The sequence below is a fragment of the Helobdella robusta genome (assembly GCF_000326865.2).
Source record: "Helobdella robusta unplaced genomic scaffold HELROscaffold_55, whole genome shotgun sequence".
In the NCBI taxonomy this organism is placed as follows: Eukaryota; Metazoa; Annelida; class Clitellata; order Rhynchobdellida; family Glossiphoniidae; genus Helobdella; species Helobdella robusta.
The window spans coordinates 258,263-286,171 of record NW_008705295.1 but is presented as its reverse complement, the minus strand read 5'-3'; the positions used below and the strand labels follow the sequence as shown (position 1 = coordinate 286,171).

The 27,909-nt window shown below is 29.9% G+C and overlaps 5 protein-coding genes across 5 annotated transcripts in view; 4 read left to right on the top strand and 1 right to left on the bottom strand.

The window, feature by feature from the left end:
- HELRODRAFT_179562 (hypothetical protein) overlaps nt 1–287 on the top strand; it is a gene marked incomplete at both ends in the record, with an annotated part of 1,698 nt that extends 1,411 nt beyond the window's left edge. Inside the window, one exon of the mRNA XM_009028384.1 lies at nt 167–287. Coding sequence (XP_009026632.1) covers nt 167–287 — 121 coding nt within the window. The remainder of the gene's footprint in view (nt 1–166) is intronic.
- A 1,761-nt stretch (nt 288–2,048) lies between these two features.
- On the top strand, nt 2,049–4,632 carry HELRODRAFT_151021 (hypothetical protein; the record flags this gene model as incomplete). The annotated part of the gene is made up of 8 exons (XM_009028383.1): nt 2,049–2,093; nt 2,232–2,333; nt 2,906–3,009; nt 3,089–3,177; nt 3,248–3,318; nt 3,381–3,510; nt 3,991–4,070; nt 4,558–4,632. Coding segments are annotated over 8 exons (696 nt in total), but the record flags the coding sequence as incomplete, so codon positions are not given.
- A 3,747-nt stretch (nt 4,633–8,379) lies between these two features.
- Nucleotides 8,380–9,056, top strand: HELRODRAFT_179560 (hypothetical protein; the record flags this gene model as incomplete). The annotated part of the gene is made up of 2 exons (XM_009028382.1): nt 8,380–8,524; nt 8,890–9,056. The coding sequence occupies 2 exons, from the start codon at nt 8,380–8,382 to the stop codon at nt 9,054–9,056; spliced, it is 312 nt and encodes a 103-aa protein (XP_009026630.1).
- A 1,111-nt stretch (nt 9,057–10,167) lies between these two features.
- On the bottom strand, nt 10,168–17,581 carry HELRODRAFT_86945 (hypothetical protein; the record flags this gene model as incomplete). Its single annotated transcript, XM_009028348.1, has 18 exons — nt 10,168–10,281; nt 10,809–10,860; nt 10,940–11,061; nt 11,593–11,715; nt 12,115–12,181; nt 12,589–12,641; nt 12,791–12,892; nt 13,817–13,930; nt 13,990–14,033; nt 14,165–14,245; nt 14,329–14,371; nt 14,533–14,691; nt 14,966–15,093; nt 15,544–15,617; nt 16,063–16,158; nt 16,257–16,386; nt 17,246–17,316; nt 17,520–17,581. 18 exons carry the CDS (start codon nt 17,579–17,581, stop codon nt 10,168–10,170), a joined length of 1,635 nt encoding a protein of 544 aa, XP_009026596.1.
- Nucleotides 17,582–19,717: 2,136 nt separating this feature from the next.
- Nucleotides 19,718–27,909, top strand: part of HELRODRAFT_128993 (hypothetical protein) — a gene marked incomplete at both ends in the record, with an annotated part of 25,601 nt that continues 17,409 nt past the window's right edge. The window contains 8 exons of the mRNA XM_009028381.1: nt 19,718–19,952; nt 20,074–20,162; nt 20,293–20,432; nt 22,912–23,018; nt 23,603–23,755; nt 23,935–24,158; nt 24,779–24,882; nt 26,088–26,203. Of these exons, the coding sequence (XP_009026629.1) occupies nt 19,718–19,952; nt 20,074–20,162; nt 20,293–20,432; nt 22,912–23,018; nt 23,603–23,755; nt 23,935–24,158; nt 24,779–24,882; nt 26,088–26,203 (1,168 nt within the window). The remainder of the gene's footprint in view (nt 19,953–20,073; nt 20,163–20,292; nt 20,433–22,911; nt 23,019–23,602; nt 23,756–23,934; nt 24,159–24,778; nt 24,883–26,087; nt 26,204–27,909) is intronic.

The window sequence follows — 27,909 nt, the reverse complement described above, 5'->3', positions numbered from 1 at the left end:
ACGTTCGTTCATTCGGTGGCAAAGAATGCACGCCCTGTTTTACGGTTTCTTTGCGGTTCTTTTTTTGCCAGTTGGCTGGCTTTTCCGGCGGGTTTCACCGCGGCTCGTTTTTTTTTTCATTTAAATTAGTCAAATAAGATTTTTCCATTTCATCCATTTTATTCAGGTTGAAGCTTCCAAAGGAATTCATCGTGGAAGATGTCAGGCTACGTTCGTTCATTCAGTGGCAAAGAAGATACGCCTGGCAGGGATACGTTTTATTCTTTTTTCTCTGTTTTTCTCTGTAATTTAACATTAAGTAAGAATGCTCACACGCACACGCACATACACACAATTACATTAAGTAGCTATATAGGTAGGTTAGATAGGCATAATTTTAATTGTAGGTAGGATAGATAGGAAGCATCCAACACTAATGTAGTTGTATAGGTAGGCAGCGTAAGTTTATCTCTTCTATTTTTTCACGCACCCACATTACACGCATCAGCGTATTATACACACACACACAAATACATACATAAACACATATTAGCATTTGAGTGTTATTTTATTTTCATTACACATTCTAATTTATTATTACTAAGGTTGAGAGTAATTTAATTTCATAGGTAGTTAAAAGCAATAATTTAATTCTAGGAACAATCTTGTAATTTAAATTAAATAAACGCTGTAAGTGTATCTAGAGGTAAGTTAGTTATTAAGTTTTACATTATTATTATTAGGTTGGAGCCCAAGGCATTACGTAGGTGGTGGGGTGGGTACATAATTCTATTAATCATTATTAAAATTAAATAGAATTACTACAATGTTTTTAGCATATTAAATCAAGTAAATATTTCATTTAGCTTGCTCGTTAAAATCCATGCAATTTCGTAAGCCAACAATCCAAGCACGACAAATAGCCCGACCGATAGATCGAATTGATCGATTAGTCCTATTATTCTAGTTATGTTGTTTGGAGCAAGGGGAGACATTACTGAAAATAATTGAAAGTTGAAAAAATTGAGGTTATTTGCATATCCCTGCTTCAACTCATAAGAAGGTGTTGTATGCTGGTAAATAGGCCTCCCCTTGGTTATGTTTCGTCCATAGATTTTATATATATCCATGGTTTCGTACGCTGCCAATTTTACAAACGTAATTCGCCTTTTCGGTAATTTTGTTTTTCCTGAGTCTTAAAACGATGGTTAGTGTGGGTCTAGCGTTAATTATACTTTCAGTTAAGCTATTTCAGTGTTGTAAATGTTAAAGCCTCTCCTTCTTTTGTTTGATCTTGTAACAAGTAACAAATTTAATAACTTTCAGTCTGTGCTGCTAAATTTGAAAAGTGACTATGCATTTTCTTTTACAATAATTTTTTAGCAATGGCTATCATCAGCCATCAGTTGTCAAAGCTCTTGTCTGCCATGCCACAGTAAAACAAATTAATTAAGTTAATATTTAATGACTTTAGCTAGCAAGTGAAAATTAATGATCATTAAGACATTGATTAACAATGGAAACTGTAATAGCAATTGTAATTGTGTTCATCTGTTTTTACTTTTTAAGCAGAAAGAAATCGTCTGTCTGGTGCAACTGAAAATTATAAATAAATATATCAATACTTAAAAAATAGAAAAGAATGTATAAGATATTCTTAAAATTTAAATAATTACTTGTGCAAATGTGCTGGAACTAAAAGCCAACAAACAATTTTTCCTAGAATGAAAACCATAATAAAAACTAATATTTTTTTAAACAATTGAACAGGATAGGAAAAATGGTAGTTTAAAGCTTTGAAATAAACTATGCATGTAGTTGAAGCAGCAGACTTTTGCTCTGACATTGATTACAGATTTATTATATGATTACAGATGTTGTACATGTTTAATGCAGTCTATAGAGACACACTGTAACATATTTAGTGCTGTCTGTAGACATACTCAATACTGTAACATGTTTAGTGCTATCTGTAGACATACTGTAGATTTGTTAAGGAATAATGTGATATTTTTATTTAACTATTATATGTTTTGAAAATCATTTAAATTTATTTTTGTATTATTTAGTTTAGGAACCAGTATGATAATGATGTCACGGTTTGGAGTCCTCAGGTTTTTCCTTTTTTTCATTTTTATTTATTATGTTGGTTACAGTTCAGGTTTTTTTTCTTGTTATTAGCTAATATTTAAATGTTATTATTCTAATGGCTAATATAGTTAATATTTGAGTGGCTTTATTTCAACTTTTAGGGTAGAATTCATCAAATTGAATATGCAATGGAAGCTGTGAAGCAAGGTTCTGCAACAGTTGGCTTGAAATCAGATGATTATGCCGTTCTTGTGGCTTTAAAGGTATTTGATAGCATGTCTCATTATTGATTGTTATACAAAAAATCATTTGTTTGAAGATTAATTGTTATATAGAGTATAGAGTGTTCGGTCTGTGCAGATGAAATGGTAGTAATATTATCTTAAGTACGAGGTGCTGCATGTTAAATCATAAAAGATGGATGAAATGAGGTTAGTGGGAGTTTAAGGAGAGTTTAAAGATGCTCTAGAACAAATTCGTTTTTAGACATTTGATGCAGAAGTTAAAATTTGCAACAACGTTCACGATGTAGATGATGTTTAGAAAGTGGGAATAATTTGTTACATAGAGATTTGTTATATTTTATTAATTATATCAAGCTCAGCAATGCATGAGAAAGAAAGTTTTATGATCAAAGTTTCGCAGTTTCAATTTTGTAACAACCACATGAAATTGACAAAATAAAAGATTTGTATATTGTACATTAGTTTTCAGTATTTTGGATGCAAAATATTTAGTTTCCTAATTCAACATATTTTAGAAAAAGTTTAAATATGTTGAGTAAAGGTATGCTGCTTTTGAAATTTGATCATGCCTATAAATAATTTATCCTCAGAGAGCTCCGTCAGAATTATCAGCACATCAGAAGAAAATATTACCAATTGATGATCACGTTGGCATATCAATTGCTGGTCTCACTGCTGATGCCCGCTTGTTAAGGTTGCTTCATTTTATCATCACATTTGCACAGTCTTAAGGCTGCATAATGATTAAAACAAAATTTAATTGCTAATTTCAGCAAATATATGAGGACCGAATGTTACAACTCAAGATATGCTTATGACACTCCGATGCCTGTGTCACGCTTAGTGGCCATGATTGGAACAAGTACTTTTTTCCAAAGTTCACAATTTTTTCCAAATTTGTGAAATTGTCATTTTTCGTTTTAATAAAACAGAATCACAAGTACCGACACAAAAATATGGAAGGAGACCTTTTGGTGTTGGATTGCTCATTGCAGGATATGATGTAACATTCACAAAATTTATTTTGGGATGAGTCATTTTATGAATAACTGTGCATTATTTTAGGAAAAAGGCTCCCACATTTATCAAACATGTCCATCGGCGAATTATTTTGAATGTAAGGCAATGGCTATTGGAGCAAGATCTCAATCTGCTAGGACCTATTTAGAGAGGCATTTGGATGAGTTCAAAAATGGTAATTAAAATTCTTCTTTGTTGTTTTCATAAAGAATGTTCATTTATTTATAAAAGAATGTATGTTTTCATTGTTATAATTTCGTTTTAAATAGTAAAAATAAAATTTTGTGTTTTCTTTCGCATGGCTTTTATATGTATCTGACTTCTCTGCTATGTTTTCAAAAATATTTGTTGTCTCCAGAAATTTAAATTATTGGTTATAGAACTTTTTATACCCACTACATTGATCCAAAAAAACTTTCTGGTTTCTTGCCGTCCATCCATCTTTCCATTTTCTCAACTAATCTACAAAGAATGCTTTCATTTCAAACAGTACAAACACCTTGCAGGCTACTTTTTCATTTTATTTTCCAACGGCTTGTCATTTATAATGTCATTCCATTTTTTTAGTCAGTTTTTCCTTCACTCATGCGTTACATGAGCTTGTTCTGTCTGCAACTATAATTAATGTATACATTTCCTTATTATTTATTTTTAGCTAAGTTGGATGATATTATCAAACATGGATTAAGAGCATTGAGAGATACGCTACCTAATGAAATCGAATTAACAACAAAGGTACATGTCTCCATTACTTTATTTATATCTACATAAATGCTTTTGCAGATATGAGTTTTGAAATTTTTCAAAGTTTGTCTATCTAATTTATCTTTTGAAACGACCTGTCGATCAATCAGCTTTATTTATTTTTTATGTTTATCTAATTTTTGCCATTGAAATTAGGTGAATATTAGTTCAGCTGCTCTTATTTGGTTTAATCTTTCGATGTAACGTTTAATTTAAGAATTTTATTGAAATACAGTCATTTTATTAGATATCCTATTGATATATTCTGTGCATGCACTTGTTATATTTATCCTAAATGAAAACTGAAAGTAATGATTTGAGCAAGTTATATTTTTACTCTAGATGCAGCCAACAAACTCTTATATTGTTTCTCTACCTTATGCTTATTTTTAGTAAATTTTCTGCTTCTTATAATCAACATTGTAAACTTCATTGAAATATTAAAAATTGCTTATTCGATTTTATATTTGTTTTCAAGAACTGTTCAGTCGGTATTGTTGGCAAAGATGTTCCATTCACTGTTTATGATGACGACCAAGTTCAAAGATATGTTTGTATAATTTTGAAAGATTTTTTTTTTTAACATCACATTTTTATTAGCAAATTTCAAATTTTGAACGCACTACTTAGCTGAAGCTAATAGAAGGTGAAGAAAGATCCCCTGGTGCAGGAAAAGACGATGAGGAGGTTTGCACTATTTTTGTTCCGAGTTGAAATCATATTTTAAATTAATTTATTTTGTAAAGGCGGCGTCTGAGGCAAAAAGTGCGCCAGAAGTTGAAGCAGAACCAGAAGACAGGTCAATGGAGCATTAGCATTTGTCTTTATTACATGATATCAACAATTTAATTCGCTATAACTTTATTTCAAATCTTATCTCAGTTAATATTTGTCGTTTTGGTTTGCACATTTTAAAATTAAAATATTGAAAAAGTGTTTGAATATTTGGAAAAACGAAAATCTGATCGTAATTTGTTTTTTTCGTTTTCTGATCATTAAAAAAGTACCGGTGGGAATGGCGCAGAGGCTTAGCGCGACTAGACGTATGCAACGTGTTCGTCTGAACTTTTAGTGGCGGCTGCAATATTGATACTTCTCGTTTGTCAAAAGCTTTATATTCACTCCAAAATTTAAATAGAAGGACTTCTGGATCTAGTTATTCAATATAAAAGTAATTAATATTGTTTGGTGGTCGTTTTACCTGCATCTATATATTTCAGTCTGAATCCTATATGTATATATATATATTGTATATAATAGATTACAATTCATATATTTGGATTTTTTTCATTCTTTTACCATAGTTATCGTTTTATTTTACGATGATCACGTTATTAGTGGCCAGCTTCACCTGGCTGGAAAGAGTTGAAAAAGTAAAGTTTAATAAGTGAGGGGTAAAGAAGATTAGAAAAAGTAGGAGGCTTTACGTTAAACTATTTGTTTGTTCATTAATTGCATTTTTATTTATATGTTTGTACAGTACATGCATTATAACCGTATAACATGTAATTAATAAATGTACATTTATTAATTTATTTTATTTTATGTGCAACCTTTTTATTTTTATAAAGATGATAAAAAAATCAATAAATGAGAAAGAGTATGCTGGACATTGTTTAGCAATGAGGTTACTATTTTGACAAATTCATCAATATTATTTTTTTAATGTATCTGGATTGTTGTCGTATAATATAATAATTATTATTATTATATTGTGGACATTATTTCCTCTAAGTCAAGATAATCTCAAATAATAGAAATTTTGTACATTAAGCAAAAACTGACTATAACAAACAGACAAAAAACAAACAAAATCAACTTTTAGTCTGTTTTCTGAATGGCTAATTCTGGTATACTTGACCTAAGCTGCAACATGCAATACAAGGTTACATTTTTGTAAACTCAGTTAAAACGGACAAACTCAATTAAAATTCTACAATAACTTCAATGGCTTCCAAACCAAATTTTGCATTCTATTTAAAATATCAACAATAACGTTTTAGATGTTATTAGCATCACAGCCATTATATATTCAAGAAATTTAATCATTAGCAAAACCAACAAATGCATACACTTTTCCAATGCACCAATAATAATCAACACAGCAAAAAGTGCTTTTCGTCATTCTTCACCAACAATCTGGAACATACTGCCTGCATACATCATAACATGTGCTTCAGTGGCAACTTTTAAAGAAAGATTAAAAACTCATTTGTCACAAATTTGATATGCTTTATATTGCTACCAACAGCAATATTTTAATGTCTTTATATCTTTTTTAAACTAATACATTACTTTTTAATAGATTTTATATATTGCATCTTGGTTTCTGCCAAAGAGTGCGTTAGTTGTTTGTCTTAGTGTTACATAAATTATTGTTACTACACACACCTATTCATGTGCTGTTTATGTAATATTTGCATTTGAATTTTTTATTTTATTGACTATATGAAGGTTTAAAGATGGCTGGAGTGATATTCATGAAAATACAAATGGATTCAAAAGTTTGCTCGAAGTAAGTTTTTCATTACACAAATTTTTCGTTACTACATATAATGAAGTAATGTTTTTCAAAAGTGTTTATATCATGTGTGTTGTATTTGTTTTCATAAAAGATGTAAACTTTGATTTGACCAACATTGGTCATTAAAAACCCTCTGTAAAAATATTCCAACAAGCGTAATAATTAAAAATTGCAGCTATCTTACAATAAACAATTTTGTTACTCTTGGGTTCCTATTTTGTTAAAATCGTGCTTCTCATTGTGGTTCCTAAAAATCTAATCTTTCTACTTTTATAATAAATCGGTTTGAAGCAGTGGTCGTTTTTGCAATTTATCTTAATTCAAATTCTGTATACCTGAATTACCTTTTAATGTCATACTCTTTTTTTGTATAAAAAATCAAACCTTGTTCTTTTTTTCGTTTTTGACATGCTTCAAGCAATTTTACTGCTGTAAAAAAATTTAACTAAAAGCATTTTTTACATAAATTTTAATCAACAGAAATGTAACAGTATGCTAGAGCAACTGTGTTCTGATTCTGTTGCCACGGATTGTTCATCTATAAAATTTCTTGAAGAAGTTAATTCGATTCCGAATGTCGAACGAGACATTTTGAACGTTAAAAAGAATTTATGTAAGAAATGGACAAAATACTTTCTTATATTCATTATTTAATTTGTTTTTAAAATTTGTTAGCTCAAGCAAATCAATTATGCAGGCAGCTAGAGCAGTCATTGATTGAACTTCAAACAATAAATAAAGCCCTCGAAGAAAAAAAAAATATGAACTTGAAGGAAGATAGCTTAGAGTTGTATAGAATAATGAAAATGGAAGATCTTCAAAATAATAAAAGTATAATCGACATTTATTTACTTTTTTATGCTTTTGGCGAAATTTTACATTGTGCGTGTGTTTAGTGTCAAATTTAAAGATAGATTTTATACTAACTACTTGATTGTGTTTATATATTCATGCACAAACATATGCAAGCGTGAACATTGGAGATCGATTACGTAAACCATATCGGAACTTCACTGAAGTGAATATTAAGCAACTATTTTGACATAATGTATCATTCTACTTCACGTTGGATACAAAATTTATAGAACCCTTTAGAGCTTAATTTTTGTTATAAAGTTTGCTGAATCAAAAATTCCTATTATGTTAAACCTTGTTTTGGTTTCACGGATTTATATGACCAGGTCATAAACATACTATGTATTGAACTTATTTTGTGCTATGTCCAAGAATAACGAAAGGATCAAACAAAACTTCACAAGAGAATTCTAGATCAAACAACGCAGCACCAGCAATGAAATTTCAGGTAAAGGTTAAAATATTTCAAGGATACAAATGTTCAAGAAATCACAAAAATTTAGATTTAGCAAAATTTTCGGTAAAGAAAATCACTAAAAAATTATAGCTAAACAGAAACGTAAGAAAATTTCAAAAATAGAGCCATATTGTAGCATGAATTGTTTTTAACACAAGAATGTGTAATGATCATCGACAATTCTCAAATGATTTATTATAATGATACTGGATAAAACTAGACTACATTCAAAATGTTATTATTTTTATCAATTTTTTATTAGGTTTCTGTGAGTTTACTATGTTTGTTCGCTCATTTTGTATAATCGCGCACCTCTTATAGGGAAAGAGCACTGCACCTTAACCTTAGCATGTAGGGAATGGTGTGTAATGAATTATTCAAAACGAATTAATGGGAACTATAAATCTGACGTGACAACTACCAAGATTCTTCATTAATAAATATAATTTGTAAATAATGAAGATATGCTGGCTCATCGTCACAATGAACTGACGTTGAACCATGAAAAATTGAAGAAAGCCAACATGATGCAGAGATCTAAAGTTTTTGAATCCGCTCATAATGAACAGATGGAAAGATATAAAAAATACGGAATTATTGAATTACCAAGTAACTGTTTTTTATTTTTGACACAATTTACTATTTTACTTCATTACCGAATCCATTGAACATTTTGAAAATATTAAATAGCCTCATATCCAGAGCTTTTCATACAAATACTTGATCTAAAAATTTTGATTTTTAATTAGCAGACAATGTCTCTGTCGTTATTTTTTTAAGATAATATGATCACTTCTACTTTTAATACAGAATGCAGCCTCTCCAAACTTTTAGGTTTAAATTTTGACATTTTACCAATCTACGTACATTTTTATATGCGCGAGGAAACCCCGTCGTAGGACCTACGCGCGACACAAATGCATTTATACTTTGATATTGTTCCATAATTGTGGCGTAAATAATAATTTATTTAGCAACCATGAGATCTGGTGAAGACGTGCGAGAATTAGATATAAAAGATATAGAAATCTCTGGCGACCAATCAGAACTTGAATCATTTTTGATGGACAATGAGTTTGATATTAATACTTCTGATACTTCTCCATTCAACGTTGATAATGACAATCCAGAATACGAGTGACACCGGTTATTATTACTCTATTGTTAAATTAAAAAGAGTCAACATTATATTTTTTTCTATATTGAAACGTGAAATAAATTATTTTTCAGCGCAATGGACCTGAGAAATTTTCCATCTCAATGACATTTTCACGTAAATCCGGCTTTCTTGTGATGCTAAGAAATGAAACCTATTTTTAATGTTTTTTTTTTAAACTGAATGTTAATATTATTTTTTACAGTTTATATTAAGTTAACATAGTTCGACATTATTTTTTGAAGAGTATCTTAAATAAGAAGTAGAGGAAAAAATTGGCTTATGTTTGTATCTAATACTTAATACGGTGATAAACCAGCTTTTTACTTGTTTAACGAGTGCCTTTTCAAAATGTTTGTAACCAATGCGTTGTGTTGTAATGAAATATGACCAAATTGTTAAAACGTGTGTTTAACTTCAGCTTGTTCCAGGGATCGCAAACTGGAGTCGATTGAGATCATACAACAAGAGATCATACAACAATGCTGATATGGTGCTCTCAAAATTCAGATTTGGAAAAGAAATATCTTCTGGGGTGTATTTCTTGCAACATGAGTAGACATGTATATAAGCGTCTTAAGTACCATTTATTCAACAAACTCAAGCGAAGCTAGCGTCATTGAAGTTTTTCAGCAGTGAGAAGCACTCCACAAAATTTTCAACACAGTACAATACAAGCAGTCGAAGCTGAATCAACAAATGCATATATAAAAATACAATAAAAGTAGATACGACAGACAGCTGGAAGACTGGGGCACTAAAACTCTAAGCTTCATCAGATCTTTGGTATTCAAGTATGGAAAATGATCTAGCCCAGCAAAACCACTAATATTTTGGAACAATTTTGATTTTTGAGGCGACTTAAGATTTTGTTTGTTTATTTTCAATTTTTGTCATCTTGCGGCAAACCATCATTTTGAAAAACATCGCATTTAATGGTTAAGTATGATTAATAGATTAAAAAATTGCAATTCGAACCTTAGTGATACAATAAATTCCAATTTTATTCTATATTAAAAAACCATAAAATTATTTAAAAAAATATTATGTTTCCGTATTGATTGAATTAGCTGAAAATTCAGTCTTTTATGTATTCCTAAGCAATTGTTAACAACTTCCCGTCATGGGGTGGTGTTGGTTTTTTTCCACATCCGCCTCCCAGCTCATATACTACCAAGCTCACTTCATACGCAAGCCAATCTGCGTTCATCTGCATAGAAAATTTAAAAAATTTTAACGTTCACCGTTATTAAGATTAAGGTTTAAAATACAAATTTACGAGGTCCAAAAATACATTTGTTGCTAGATTTAATACAGGCTTTCGATGGAAGTATACGCCATTTAATAATGTTCGCACAGAAGCATTTACGCCAGTTAATCAGTTAATGATAGGTTGAACGTCGTCTAAGTTTCTAATCATTAATAATGCTAACGAGCTACGTCTAAAATTTTATATTTATATTCCAAAAACAAATTCTTTCCACTAAAAATCGAACCATGGATTAAATAATAATTTTTTGAAATGGGAAACAAATGTGTCATGCCAGCCAAAATCTGCGCTGATGAGTGTAGAGACATCTGGTATAGAAATAAACCAAGACATTTGTGAGAGGGATGGAAAAAGTAATACTGCGAATTTCAAAGCCATTCATCAATAGGATATTGCAGAAGAAGTGTAGGATGGTTAGAGAGAAATTATTATGAAAAAGGATGTTTTAAAAAATTATTTTAACTTACTTGAGTGTCAGCTTCTGCGTAAATTCTTACCACATCTTCCGTTCCCGATGGCCTGATTATATTTGTAAAATAATGGTAGTTTATGAATAATAAATAATAATTTATTACACAATGTAAAGAGAATCAATCACCTGACAAAACTTCTGCCATCTTTATATTTGGATACCAGCTCATCAATTTTTGGCTGTATTGATTCTGGTTTAACAACTTGTTGCTCTGCATTTGTTAGCACAAAAATACTTCGGTCGCAGACCTGGTTTTGAGTGAGAGGTGAACATGAAATGAATGAACCAGCAGAAAATGTTACAAAAGAGAGATTATTTCAACTTTGGCAAAGCACAGATGAGAATACGAACATTTCAACTATAAAATAATGCGCTGTTGAGTAACACGATGGCATATTCGAGATAAGGCACGGGAACCAAAGGAATTCAATTCTGGAAAACTACAAAATGTGATAGTGTGCAACTAAGCATCGCCGATTAATATATTTATGTTCTGAAAAATGGCCATGAATGTTGCAACTTGTCATTTTGTTACTGATTTCAGGTTGTGCGAAAAATTCATAAACAAGTAATTTTTTTATTCAGGTATTTATGTTCAACTTGGTAAGGCTTCCGTTTCTATGTACGTTTATAAATAGAGCGTAATATGGACCATCTTGAACGTAAGCTATAAGTGTTAACGTAGACAAATCGATTACTTTATGAGTGTTCATAAATTTATTAAAAATAAAAAAAATAATGGTTGGCACTTTTGAGGCTAAAACTTTTTCATTGCTAACCTGTGTCTTCAGTTGCCGATTGGGTAGATCGACATACATGGCATCCCACATTAATACATCAATTGCTTTAATCTTCAATGCCGTCTCAACGAGTAACATGTCTGATATGGAATCTCCCACTGTCTGTAATTACAATGGTTTAGAAATAATATTGTACACAAGAACTAAAGTTTTTTAGCGTTTTCCAAAATGGTATAAACACTTGGCCTACAAGTGAAATATCGTAATAGTCTAAGGTAGTGTTCGGAAGACAGAATTGTGATGAATCAATTTAGTGCAAATCTCTCAGAGTGACACTTAACTACAAAATGAAAAAGGAGATTCAAAGTAAAGAAAACTAAAGTTGCTGCCAAAGTTATCACATTTTATAGAAAACAAAAAACAGAAAAAATTTCCAACATATAAAAAAATGGATATCAAATTCATGTTAATGTTATGTTATAGTATCTAACTTTGTCATGTTATGAAATGCGTTATCTAACAAAGAAATGGAAAAATTTGAGAAAATAAAAATATTATCACCTCATTGGTCAAATCAATGAAGTTCAACAAGTTTTCTGCTGCAACTCTGCAAGAATCATCCGATGAGCTGTGTAGTGATACCAGGTTGAAACAATTTATAAACAAACCAACGACAGCCACAAAATACAAATCTTAACTTCTATCTTTAGAGAAATTATAAATCTAACAACGACAAAACGGAATAATAAAACGAGTTCTCGGTATTAACCTTTTTTGGTAAAAAAAGATAAATTAACAAATTGTAAGATAACACTAAAATGAGGCTTTTTAATTAATAATATATAAAATATATTTGAATATATGATTATCCTGAATTCAAAATTGAAACGGTTCAATGAAATGATCGTGAAAGAAATTGAAGATAAGCCAAATGATGACTTCATACATTCAAAACTGGTTGAATTAAGATTATTATACGTCAAACACGAATGAATGAATAAATGAATGAATAAATAAAGGAGAAAAAACTCAAACCCATTTTGGATGACTTGGTTAAGCTTCTGCTTAACTGATGCTTTATATAAAACCTGAAGTAATGATGAATAAAAGTATTCAAACGTCAGGAACTTGCACGAAAATTACATTTAGCGAAAATTAAAAGTAATAGCTTGGAGGGAATAAACAAAGAAAATATTAGCATCTCATGAAAACAACCCAAATACATACAATTACTAACAGTTCCGTGGCCATTAGCTTCAAAATAAACCCCCACTTCAAACTCCTGGGCTTTGCTGTGCAAATGCTTCACACCAGTACAAACGCAAGCAACTTTCAACATCTAAAACGATAAATTTTTAAAATTATCACATTCGTTTCACCTGGGCATGTTTATCAATTGAAATCTGTGACGTAGTAAACAGACAGTAAATGTCTCATTCTTCGAAAGGAGCAAGAATAACACCAAAACAAAAAAAATCCAAAATTTGTCGCAGGAACTAATGTGAAACTTGAAAACGATATCGTAAAAAAACAAGAACCAACATTTTCTGGAGCACCTAATTAAATTAATAAACTGCTTAATGCTTAAAACAGATAGTTTTTCCCGTCTATTTTCGTTTATTCAACTCACGTTTATTCAACGTTTGTCGTAACAAAGTCTTAGATATTTTTGGTTAGGAAATTCAGAGCGTTTTGCAAAGAAATTTGCTTGAATAAAAAGTGAGTACTTTTCCAACTTTATTAGAACCGTAATTATAATCTATTTTTTGGGTGCATATAGAAATTGTAACACTAAATATAGTTAGGATTAAGAGCGACAGTAGGTTACAATCGAAGTTGAGTAGAGTACCCGGAGTCATTAGTCTGCCTTCCACACCATTCTGCCCAATCATTAAAATATACTTGAACGATTTACAAGAATTTGATCAATTTTATTTCAACTTACTGCTTGGCTCCAGGTTCTAAAAACTGATGGTAACAACTGATACAACTTTCCGTGATTTACTTTATATACGGTGTATACTGTTGACTGACGGATCTACGCACTCTAACTAGATTACTTGACAATAAACATAATCCAAGTATGTACCATATCTCAACGTAACAAACGAAGAGACCAAAACATTTTAAAACTGACGGATCTACGCACTCTAACTAGATTACTTGACAATAAACATAATCCAAGTATGTACCATATCTCAACGTAACAAACGAAGAGACCAAAACATTTTAAAACGAGAGAAGCCAAATAATTTTTATATACTTTTGTATCTGTCAAATATTTTGTAGACGCTCCATTTGCATAGGCCGTCTGTACGACCCCGAGATCAACGGAGAGACCCGCTTGTACACAAAAGTCTGATATACATCCGGCAATCTAATAAAAATTATTTTTCTTTGAGAAATGTCATTTTAAAAATGATGTAAAAGGCTTACAAGAGCTGCTATTTTGTCACCATCTAACATGTGAAACCTTTTATCTAAAAAGTTAATGGGTGGAGTTTGGGAAGAACTTAGCTTAGCTTTAATTAAATTATTAAATAAAACTTTACAAAAATTCGAAAACTTTACGACGAAGTTTAAAAAATATTAAAATAAATCAATTATTAACCACTGTCAAAATAATAATAAATAACTCGATCAGCATCTCCGTCAAATGAGGCGCATCGTTCATATGGTATTATTGGTACACCTGCAATCAGTTTAAAAAAAATTATTATTACAAAACTATAAATAAGTTTCATAAAACAATGAAAACTATTTTCATCGGTAAACCTTCTGGAGCTTTTTGTTGAATTTTAACATAGTCTGCTCCACACTGAAAGTTTAAAAAACTTATATTTTTTACACTTTTAAATAAGTTTTTCAATTTATTTTATAATAAATTTTTACAAAGATATTCTGGGTTTCAAATTTTGGAAACGTATCAACTGAAATAAACGGATGAGCCAAAAATTTTTTAAACAACTTGAAATATACCATGTGATTGAGTTTACCACTGGTAGCATCATTGAAGACTTCAATAGTGATGTAGCTTTCGATCTCTTTGGACATCTTCTTTACCTGCAGCGCTCCCACACCATTGGCTCCATCAACGAAAATCCGAGGTTTCTCAAAAGGTGTAGTCTCATGCTTGATCTAATGGATGGCATGTTAAAAAAACGGTTCATCGATTTGTCAATTTCAATCTTACAAGCTTTTCAGAAATATTAGAGTGCTATATTTCAAAAAAGGCGCAATCATTTTCTACTTGCCTGTTGTAGCAAATAAAAGACAATGTTTTCCATTAATAAAATTTGCGCATTGAGAATTAACTATTCTAGAAACATCAATGTGTATAAAATTTTGAAAAAAAAGAAAAAAGCCACAACTTTAAAAATTAAAGTTTTATATAAAAAAAATTAAAATAAACATTGGAATGAAGCTGATTAAACGCAGCAGATAATTTTTTGATATATCCCTCTGGCGTTGGAGTACCATAAAGACCATTTGTGTTGATAGAATGTACTAGGTAATGTAACTGAGGAGTGGTTAAGATCTCTGTTTAAAAATAATTATTCAATTTTTTATTTTTTTAAGAATTATTTTTTCAATTAATTATTATAAAAATCAAGTAAAATTGTGTGCGAACTAATAAAAATAATTTTAATTTTAAATCAGTCAAAATTGAGGTGATTAAAATTTGATTAAAAATATTAATTACAGACACTATTATGAAAATATTAAAAAAAAAGTTTTGAAAGCTCTTCATAAAAAATCTAATAAAAATTTAACAGGCTGATAAAGTGTAATGCACAAAGCTAAAAATTTTGTCACAAATTTCATTTAAAAAATTCAAATTAAAAATTTGAATGTAAAATTTCAATTGACAAGAGTTTTTAAAATAAAACAAGAGCACTAAAATTTTAATTAATTCACAAATTTAGATAAACAATTGCAATATGAATGGAACAAATTAATTAATTAATTAATTAACTACTTAATACAAACCGAAATCAGTGAAAGAAGAATTTAAACTTTTTATTCCATCAAGCAATGACGCAGATAAACTTGATCCAGATGGCCTAAAAAATTATTTTTCACTAAATTTTTCTATTTCGACATTGAAAATTTTGTGCAAAACCAATGAGTTTATTTCATATTACCTCATCACTTAACAAAACTGCAATCAGTAAGTTGTCACACTAACTTTTTTTCTATTAGAATTTCAAATAAAACATCATAAAAAAATCTCCTCTAGCTAAGTTTAAATTAAGTGATCTTGAGCACGTATTACAAAACTCATCAATAGTTTATCCATTGGCTTTGCCGAACCAATGGTGCATCAATTACAAAATGATTACAGTATTATATTTCCATTTAGTTGATCAACTGAAATTGTGATTTCAAATGAAAATGCTAAATCAAGAATAAAAAAACCTCAAAAAAAAAAACATTTGTTAATATTGAGGTAATTCAAACAGCCAAAAAAATAACGAAAGATCTTGAAAAGAATGAAGAAATTTCAACCTGGTATCTCGGGCAAAAATAACATTGGATGGGGATGTTATATCAATTTCCCACTTATGTACAATAGAGTCAATTAACGACGACAGCCGATCATCACTGTTTAAATGAAATTAACCCAATTAATGAATTACGTTTAAATTTTTCTATACATACAAACTTCAAACAATTATCAAGTATACAAGAGAAGTCCTTACCTAACGTTAGCGAGGTCAGTGGCAATGACTTCCCAATCAGGAGCCAACATTTCGCCGTGAGGATCCACCAGTTTTACTCCATTATCCTCAACAGGATTATGCGAAGCCGTGATCATTACTCCAATTGTTGCTAAATTAGGAAGAAATGATATTAAGCATAAAAATATAAAAATTTAAAAAACGAATATCATTTATTCTGCCTACAAAGCCTATTCTTCTCTCAGTTACCTTAACATTTAATTTTTTTTCAGAATCACATCTAGATAGCTTTTGAATTCATGCAAACATTTTGCTCAAGCTAAATCTAATGATAAATGCTGATTACAATAATTTGAAAGTATATGTGAATGCTAACACTGAACCTTTCCTAGGCATACAAATTGATTATCAAGAAAGAAGAAACACCGTTTACCAGATTTTTTCAACTGGAGAATAGAATAGGATTACTATTAGAAGCTCTCCAAAAAAATAGTAAGTGCCGTCAAGCAAAGATTCTTCAGCAATAGAGTGGTAAACACCTGAGTGATGAGACGGTCTCCACAGAACCAATCAACAGTTTCAAGATCAAGTTTTGAAAGTTAGGATATTAGGACACTTATCTCACAGTGGTTCTCTCACAGACTCTAATCTACTAAACCACTTTAAACCCTGTTATGTTATGTTAAATTTAATGACCATTCTTGTCCGTTTTATCTATCAAGGAATGAAAAAACATTGAATGTATCAACATGACTAATATATCATGTTGGTCATTAAATAAAAACTAAGAATAGCTATCAGACCAATTGTTCTACATGCTCCATGATTAAACATTAAATGTACAGATATTTATGAGCCGAGAAAAATAAAAAAATTTATATTAAAAAATCTACCTACAAAACATTATTTAATTAATCTTAGTATATCATTCAAGTGAAAAGTGAGTAAAAACTACTAAAAAGTTTAAAATATATTTTTAAAAAATATAATGATGCAAATGTCTTTAAAACCTTTTTTAAACTTTGATCTCAGAACAGCCAAAATACCAACTCGGTAAAGAACATGATCTAAAAGATTGGCCCTGAAAAATTAAATTTGGTGGTAATCTATTAATGATGATCTTATATCATTACACCAGTTTTAATAATGTATTGATATATTATAATTACTATTATTAGTGCAATAAAACAATAAAATTAATTGCATGTTATGTAGTATTTTTGTTAAAAAAGCTAGGAAGTTAAAACTGTTAAGTTAAGCTAGCTAGGGAAATGCAAATCGCACTTTGTTCTGAATCCTGCTGTTCCATACTCTAAGATCTGATTAATTAACTTTGGATGATTCATCATTTATTAAATTTAATTTAGTTAATTAATTTAATTAACTGAATCCAACCCAACAGCACACGACAACAACAGAACGTCGCCACCTGAGTTGTGAAAGTTTGCAACGAAACCGTATAAATAATATGAGTGTAGCATTGTAGAACTAAGTTTGTTTTAAAAAGTTTTTATATAGATACAAAGCACATTAATTACATTAATTGATGGATTATTAAAGGTTAATGGATAATTAAAGGTTAATTGCAGAATAAAGCATTATCTTCAAGTCATAAATCTTCTAATGCAAATAAGTAATGACCCAGTTTGTAACAATTTTATTATAATTCACACAGCAGCACTCATACCACACACACATAGGGCTAGTAAGATTAATGCATCATTGATATCCATTGTGTTTGCATGTTTGCGACAACTGTTTGATGAAAGATTCAGCCATAAACTGTTTTTGAATTTGAAGGAGTAACATGGGTCTCATAAAGGAAAAAACTAACACCATATTTCAAAACAACAACGAATTTGCTACTTTACGTCCACGAACACACTTGAAAGATTAAGAAGCACATATGTAGAACACATGTAGGTCTCTATATGAATGCATACCGTTTAATAGTGTGATTCTTGTTTAAATTTGATATAAATTTTGTTAGATTTATTTTCTTTCTTTTTAATCTTCTTCAGATTTTAGTAAATTTTTTTTATCTGTAAACTATTGTTGCCATATATGTTTTTCTGTGGCTTAAATTTTACCTTCGACCTTCTACACAACGTGCAGTAATTTGGCATAAATTACGCACAATGATGAACCCTACGTTTTGTTGTTTTTTTTAAAACAAATTTATTGATGATGTCACTTCGGGATTAAATTTATTTCTCCACAGCTTTTTTTCATAAAAGATATCGTGATAAATTTGGTAAATCTTTTTGTATAACGTATGAAACTTTTCAAAGTACATTTTTACAAATATGTTGTTTTGCGCGTAGGTTGCGAGCGTAAGCTCGAGTGTACGACGCGGTGCTGATGTGCACAAACAGACGAGAACGTATAACGGACTTATGCAGCTTATGTGATACGGTGAGATAATTGCGTGCAAGCGGAGAACTTTATGGTAGCAGGTCTGCTTTGACATATCCTCACAGCTATAAATAAAAGATAACGATTTTTGAAACGATACTACCTATTTATCTTTACTTTTGTGAAAAACACATGAATGACTTTTTCTGATTATGTTTGTAAATGCAGATTAATTTCAAGGGCAGTAAATTAAAACCTTTAAATAATTATTTGTCAGTATCCAAAAGTCTAGCCATCTTTAATAAAAAAATTTTCAAAATTTTGGTATTTTGCAATTTTTCGGATATAAATTTTGTCCTTCCAATTCCGGACACATCGGGATTTATTCGAATTATTAGTGACCCCTAAATTAACACGGAGGTTTACGCTAATGCAAGCACGCACACATACACGCACAAACGTACACACACATACATGCGTGTGCGTGCGTACATAGAATCCTGTGTGCGTACATAATACAATATTGTATAAACGTACAAGTTTTATACAACGCCACACATTGCCATTGATTACATATTTCTACGTGAGTGTCGTTTCTTGTGTGGAGCTGTGTACAACACTTGCTCTGCATCTATGTGCTGCATCCGCACCAGTGTTCTTCCCATATCAATACATTCCATACATACCCGATACACTATTGTAATATATTTCACGCAAGAACCTATCCAGGCAAACATTACAAACGAGCTTATACATGAATATAAATAAACATGTATACGCATATAATTCATATGAATGTATCGTTGGTACTTCGCATTTACAAAATTGACGGTTTTAGCAATAATTACACTGGTATTAAAAACCGTTATCCAACTTTGATTAACAGCCGAGCAGACATTGTTTATTTTTTATTTTGTTTATTTTGTCGGAAAATAGGTTTTCAACAAAAAATTTCTTCAAATTTCGGTTTAATAAAAATTTATTATTTCCGCGATAATTTTTTTTAGGTTCTACAGTTTGTTATATAAAATTATGACGCCGAAAGTTATGTTATAATGTCATTGTATATTTGACAGCTATCAATTCAAAAAAATAGAAATTGAAGTAGTTAAGGTTTCTTATGTAAAATGACTCAACTGTCATTTGAGAATGGAGTGGATGAAGATGGTGACGTGAATTGGAATGGCGTCATGGCAGGAAACGATGAAACTTTGCCAAAAGTTGCGAAAAAAATTGATAAACTAAACTTGCCAGGAATGAAAAAAAAATCTAGCAATAGATCTCTTTTTATATTTAGTAATGAAAATTTCATCCGAAAATATGCTCAACTCATCATCGAATGGACATATCCTTTACATTCTGGTTGTTTTTTTAAATTATTAGATGATGCGATTGTTACAGTTTTGCTAATTTTTTTAATTTTATAAAAGGAATATCTATATTTTCCATAACTTACACTATAACACTCCGTTCGAATATTTAGTTCTTAGCACTATTATTGCTAATTGCATCGTGTTAGCCCTAGAGGAACATTTGCCAGAAAATGATAAAACTCCGCTAACTCTTGAACTAGTTAGTGATAAACAAATTTTAAAAATTGTAACAATTTATTGTGCTTGTGTAATTAACATTTTCAAAAACTCTCCAATGGATGCTAGAAATTTTAAAAATATTTTAAAGTCTTATTCAAATTTAACAACAGGAGAAAACCGAAGTATACTTTTTAGGAATATTTTGCATTGAAGCAACTTTTAAAATCGTGGCTTTGGGATTTGTGCTACATAATGGGTCATACTTGAGGAGTGCATGGAATATTATGGATTTTATAGTTGTCGTAACAGGGTTGGAAAATACTTTCATTCATTATCTTAAATTGTATGATATATCGCATATCCTAATCGCTATCGTTTGGGCTGTTTCGGTCACTGACAGAAAACGGCAGCCTCTGGTTTGCATGTTTGCACATCTTGATAATTTTGAACCACAAATTTTAGACTTTACGTTTTTCATTGCGTCAGCAATTTATGATATTAATGGAAATTAAAAGCAGATAGCAATTTAAATTTTTGTACTGCGCTTATTTATTCAAATGTCTCCTAATGTATTTGCCATATCGATGAAAAGATAGTTGACGAATATCGCCAATACGTAATATTGTTTCATTTATTTCTAGTTATTATATTTCAATAAATTATGCATTTATTGAAACAAAAAATCAGTTGCTCCCTAACCATGCAACGACGCGTCAATTAAAACTACAATTCTCACTTAATCGAAATCATTTTTGTCGAAAACTACTTTAGGCTAGGATGGAATATCTAATTACTCCATTTTGAGCATTATTTTATCGCTCAAAATTTTTCAAGATCAATTTTTTCTGTCAAAATAAATAATTTGAGAAACGCGAACTATTTATAAATGCTTTTTCCAATAGAACTTGATCTGTCGAAATTTGAAGCGTTCGCTTGAGAACTCACAAAAATTCAACATGCTACTTTTAACATCTGATAATAACTCTTATAAAGTTGTAACACATTAACTTAACAATTGAACGTTTTAGGTTTTGGGCGTGCAGTCATAATTTCAAATTTATATTCGGCATACTTAAGAAAACATTACCAATATTAACATACAATGAGAATGACAATAAAAAACCAAAAGATAAACACACATTTAAATGGAAAAATTGCAAAACATATCAAAAACTTTAAAAATAACAGTCACAGTTAAAAAATTACTTGCTCAAAGAAAATATGTAATTAAATCATAAATTCGCGAGTTTAAGATAATGAATATTTCGTTTAATTAAAACAAAACTAGATAAAATTGTGCAACATTTTGATGAAAACTAAATTTTTAATAATATTAAAAATTCCTCAACTGAAATATCAATATAATAATATTAACAATGAGTGGATTGTTTCTGAAATGGAACAGTACGCTTGCACTGACCGACAAGAAACTATTGATCCTGCTGCATTCATTCCACTCCACTCCACTCCAATATTGCACTCCAATATTGCACGGCGTTATGATGATGTTAGGTTGCGAATCATTGTGATACAAATCGAATAACAAATAAGAAATCAGCTGATTTGATGGCGCGTATAGTTTCAATAACATTTTAATAATGAAATTAATCGTGATTTCAAGTCGTATTTTTTGGGAAATTTATTTTACTTTAAAAATTTTCCCAGATCAGGAAATTTTTTAAAATTAAAACGGTATGTAAAGAGAGTAAATTTAGTTGGTTTTTTTGTTTTAGACAGCTTGTCAATATTCTTCATCTGGCTGGTGCATATCAGATTATGCATTTATTAGGTGCATGTTTCGAAAGTTACTTGCAAAGCTTGTAAACATTTTGCTGTTGTTGATATTTTAGCAATACCGTAGCAAGACGTAAAGACGTTTTGATGTGTGATTAAAATATATTATTTAGCGATATATATATATATATATATATATATATATATATATATATATATGTATGTATATGTGTGTGTGTGTGTGTGTGTGTGTGTGTGTGTGTGTGTGTGTGTGTGTGTGTGTGTGTGTATACAAAGTAGAGACGCAGTTTATATATATTTGAGCATCTGGGCATTTGAGCATATTTGAACAATTGTGTTGAACAACCACAACATATCAATTTGAACACCGAAGATGGTATAGGAATACCGAAAATATAATAGATATATATAATGCAGGGTTCTATCATGCATAAAATAAACAAAAATTTTGGCTTTGAACTAAAGAAACTTAAAAATGATTTACGATCAACCGTTAGAAAAATCGAAAAGTTAAATTGGAAGTTAATTAACGCCGAACATGCCGTGATTTTCATCAATAATTGCATTTCTGACAGTCTTAATCCAATATATATATATACGAAACGAAAGTTTTTTGGTCAGACTGCAAATAGAAAGTTTGATCCTACTTCTTCTCCGATTGTCAATCGATAAAATCTTATCCATTTTAAACCTGCAGTCATTTTGCTTTTTCTTCAAATAGGGATCAATATTGCATATATTAATCGTTTTATGATGAGTGACTATTACGCCGCAGGCCCTCTTCCAGATCAGTCAACTCTTACAAACAAACACTTCCAAGTTTAGTTGATTTGGCTCATACATTTTTTAAATGTTAGCCATTGGAACATTGAAATATATTTCAATGTGTACTGAACAAATTCATTGCAGTTCTAAAAACGAAATCAGGTCATTTTATAAATATTGGCACCAATATTTTGATAGCAATATATTTTATTATACTGTATGTGACGACGTATTTGATATTTCATTTGTTTATTTAATTTCATTTAAAGATTCATAACGATATTTGCGAGTGGTGGAGGAAGTAACGGCTTCGACCTCCGGACGTTGAGAGCAGTCAGAGTACTGAGGCCTTTGAAATTAGTTTCTGGAGTTCCAAGTAAATTTTTTAACTTAATTTTATTTAGTTTGGATAAATTTTATTATTCGTGCCTTTAATGATCGTTCGCTTGTTAGTTGGTGACTTTAGTCATTCGCGTCGAAAGTTACGCCAAAAAACTTTCTGGTTGGAGTTGAAGGGCAATAAATGAATCAAACCTTATTTTAATATTTTTTTCTTGATTTATTTCAAGAGGCGATTTCAAAATAATTTTAACTTTTTTTAGTTTTATATACTTTTTGAAGAGATAAAAATTATATGACAACGAAGAACCATCATCAGTCGATATCGTGATAAAACTTGCATGCTGGTCAATGAATTTTTTAATTTCAGACGGTTTCATTTGAAAAATAACGACACAAAATGTTTCAATTTTGCCTAATCTGTTTGTTTTACAGTATCGAAAATACGTTTAATTTTTATTAGTTTAATTTCGTTTTCACAAAACCCTTACGATGAAGCTGGTTATTACCAACAATCAAATTGTTGAAATAATGTACTTAAGTCTTTTTTTGAAATTTATGGTTAAATGGATTTAAATTTTGCTAAATATGTTAAAATAATTGTATATCTCAATTTTAAAGGTTTGCAAGTGGTGCTGAAATCAATTTTGAAAGCAATGGCCCCACTGTTACAAATAGCTCTTCTGGTGTTGTTTGCTATTGTTATTTTTGCCATCATTGGTTTGGAATTTTTTATGGGAGCGTTTCATTCCGCTTGTAAGGCGGATGCTTTCGGTTAGTAACCACTTTTAAATAGTTTTCCATTATTCAAAAAATATTTACCTTTTTACCTTTCAAATATTATTTTGAAAATTTCACTACTCAATTCAGTGCTCTTTAAATATTTTTATTTTGTTTGAGACAGCAAAGTTTTTGAAAACATTCAAACAATTTCAATAAAATAACTTATGAAGGTGAGATAGTTTTGAATCCAGAAGAAGACGAAGTGAGTCCGTGCTCTTCAAATAAAGGCTGGTTCACATTTGGAGCCAATTTTTGTCCTGCCAACAGCAGGTGCTGGGATGACGCGTACATCGGTCCGAAGTATGGCATCATCAGTTTCGACAACATCGGTTTCGCCATGCTGACAGTTTTCCAGTGCATCACTATGGAGGGGTGGACAACAGTCTTGTATTATGTGAGTTCACTTAGTTGAATCTTGTGGTATGTTAATATGATGCGTGTATTGTGCAAGTGGAGTCATAAATTATTTAATAGAATAATCAAAAATATGACAAAAATATTATTTGATATCTATGTTGATATGAATGATATATTTCATAAATATAAGATACAGAACTTTGTTGATATAAATGATGTTTTTTATATCTACGTGGATATGAATGATAGCTTATATTTAATTATTAATGAGGTTTCATAATTGTTAACGAACGATGTTGATATATTTTTATCATCATGTTCTTTTTTTAATTATCAATGTACTGTTGAAGTTAATCACATCTTGTCATTTTACCATTTTGATTTTGTGTGCTGAAGCTTAATTACAAAGTTGTACACACTTCCGCAACAAATGCGATAAGAACAATAATAAATTTTACCATCATGATTTTAAATACTTTTGCCTCTGTGAAACTTATATTAATGTTTTTAAATCAAGTTTGAAAATTGAAACAAAATTTAAAGAAAAAAAAACATTTGTTTTTTATTACAAAATAAAATTTAATACAATTAATTAATAACTGAATAATAAATTTATTAAAATTTACGCAATTAATTTTTTTCATTTTAATTTTTCAGACCAATGACGCTTTAGGAAATGCCTTCCCGTGGATGTACCACGTACCTCTTATAATTCTTGGCTCATTCTTCATGCTCAACTTGGTACTTGGTGTCCTAAGCGGGTTAGTTGTTCAGATTAAATACTTTCATTGTCATTCAATTCAACTCCGCTTTTAACATTTGTCACATCAGTTATTCTATTCTATTGTGTATTATTATTATTATTATTATTATTAGTGTGTATTATTATTATTATTATTAAACAAGTTGCGAAGCACTCAAGTCGGATGTTTTAACGCACTCATTGTATTTTATTTAATTTGGAGGGAAATACACATTTGAACCTAAGCTGATTGTGTGTAAAGTTTATAACTTTTTATTGTTTTGAAAGCATTTGAATGTTTCCATAATTTTCTGCAAGTAAATACTTAAATAGATGTGGATGGTACTTTCGAGAGTTTTTTCATTCATGAATGATAGGCATCACCTGTTTGAGAATTAAATGAATAAGTATGGGTTTTTGAATAATTAATTGATTTAAAATTTTTTAAAAATTGTTCATTACGTGCTGTCATTTTGATTGGTTCGTACCCACAAACATGGAATGAATATTTTATGTAGTCATCAGAGCAATTTCCTAAAGATTAGCATGCAGCCGAAGTTTTAAAAATTACCAATCAAACAGTGTTGTTTTTATTAGGTTCTAAAATTAAAAAATATCTATTACAATCAACCTTCTGATTTCTTTATGACCTAAAATCACGATCGTTGTCATAAAATTTAAATAGATATCATAAATTTTGAATAGATGCAATGTGTGAGATGCAATGTATTCAGCAGACTTGTTAAAACGATATTTTAATATTGTCGTTTTAAGCACTAAAGTCTCATGAACAAAGAATTGCTAAATTATATAACGTTATTTGATAAGTTTGTATACACACACACACCACACACACACACACACACACATACACACACGCACACACACACCACACACATGCATACGTATGTATAGTTTATTATAAATATTATTAACTATTCAATTTATACTTTCAATTTGAACTACAATAATTACATTTGTATAAATTATGTAAAAAAATTTTAATTCGATGTTCGTACACAATGAAATATTTAAACTTATTTAACGCTGTATTTATGCAAATTATATGAAAAAGTAATTTTTTTGTTTATCCAATACCTAACTCGATAGTAATTTATAAATTAATCTTGTATGAAACTGTTGTTCAACGATGCAGAATGTTCTGAACGTTCGATTGGAGGTTTTTGATAGCACTGAACAATATTTGATACTAAATAAATTTAGCGAATTTGCGAAAGAAAGAGAGAAAGTGGAGAGCAGACGGGCGTTTTTAAAACTACGGAAGCGTCAGCAGGTAGACCGCGAATTAGATGGCTACCTAGAGTGGATTTGCAAAGCCGGTGAGGCTCTTCAAGAAAAATTAGTTTTGAAAGATGGCTGTGCTCTTTTTCATTTCTTCATTTTTTCATTTTTTTCTTGCTCGTTTATTATTATTATTATTATTATTATATTTATTGTGTCGGCTATTTTTGGCTTACATTATTGGCGTTCTCACTTTTGTAGAGAATTCGCCAAAGAAAGAGAAAAAGTTGAAAACAGACGGTCATTTTTAAAGTTTAGAAAGCAACAAATAGTAGAAAAACAAGCTGAAGCCTATTTAGAATGGATTTCAAAAGCAGGTATACGGTCACTAGAACGTGCATCTCTTGATGTTGTAGACCTACCTTTCCTGCTTTCATATTTTACATTTCTAGATTTTTGCCACTGCCGTAGAATAGACTTGAAATTATAGTTTTACACACATTATTTTTTGCAAAACAGCTTATTTTTTGTAGTGATTAAATACACTTATAGTTTACCATTATAGAAAATGTTTACGCGATATTGAGGTATTTGTCATGCTTTGTTTCATTTCTTCATAGTCACATTTTTTGTTTTATAGTTTTTCATTGAACCAACATGCCTTCCCCGACTTTTCATATAAATAAGCAACAAGTGTGGAACAAATTAGTTTTTTGAATCTTCAATTTTTTATTCGGAAAAAAATTTACATAAAATCTTGAGCACTTTACATACCCCCAAAAAACAATTTGTTTTAAATTTTTAGACTCCAATTTAAAATTACAAATTTTTTAATCGTTAATTGGTATTAACGCAAAAGAAAAAATAGTTTTCAGCATTAAATTAGTATATTTTCACACAGGCTTTCACTCTCGTAATGTGGAGATAAATATTCGGCTGCCATTATAACGATATGATAAATTTTTGAAATTATTTTTATTTGTATATCAACACAAATTTGTATACCAGATCGGCATAAATTCTTCAATACCACAACTATAAAGTTAATGACAGTTGGGATGCATCCATCAATTAAGAGTTGTATCACTTTCAGTTGATTTGCCAAACTTTTTTTTATTTACTTTCACATGAATAAACCTGTTAAAATGAACCTGGATACATTATTAAATACGCTCTGACTCACTTGGACAATTCAACAACTTGCTACCAATGGTCATCTTTGTCTCACTTTTGACCAAAAGTTGCGTATCAACCAATTTTTTAAGATGTCTTTTTTATTATAATTTAAAATATAACGAACGCCATTTTAAGACAGTTTGTAATGAAAACTAAAATTTGCGCGCAACAATGGCACCGACTTTGATTGAATGGAGAAGTTGTGTTGATTAAAGATAGGTAGGTTATGTCAGTTCTGCTTTTGAAATAGGTTCACACAGTCGATCTCTATTTGCACATAAAATGTTCTTTTATGATAAGTGATTCAATCTTTCTTTAATAAACATGACTTTTAAATCAAACTTTTAAAACGCCCAAACCTGTGAAAAATTCACGATTTACCTCAAAGATGTACAATATAACTACAGAGTAACTAATTATAATATAAATATAATATAAATATATAATTACTACCCATCATAAGTTTTTAATTTTTTTTTATATAACAGACTGAGTTACGCATTACGTCCCGACGCAAAACATGATGTGATTAACTAGTTGATATATATATATATATATATATATATATATATATATATATATATATATATATATATATATATATATACATACAATTATTTATAAAGAA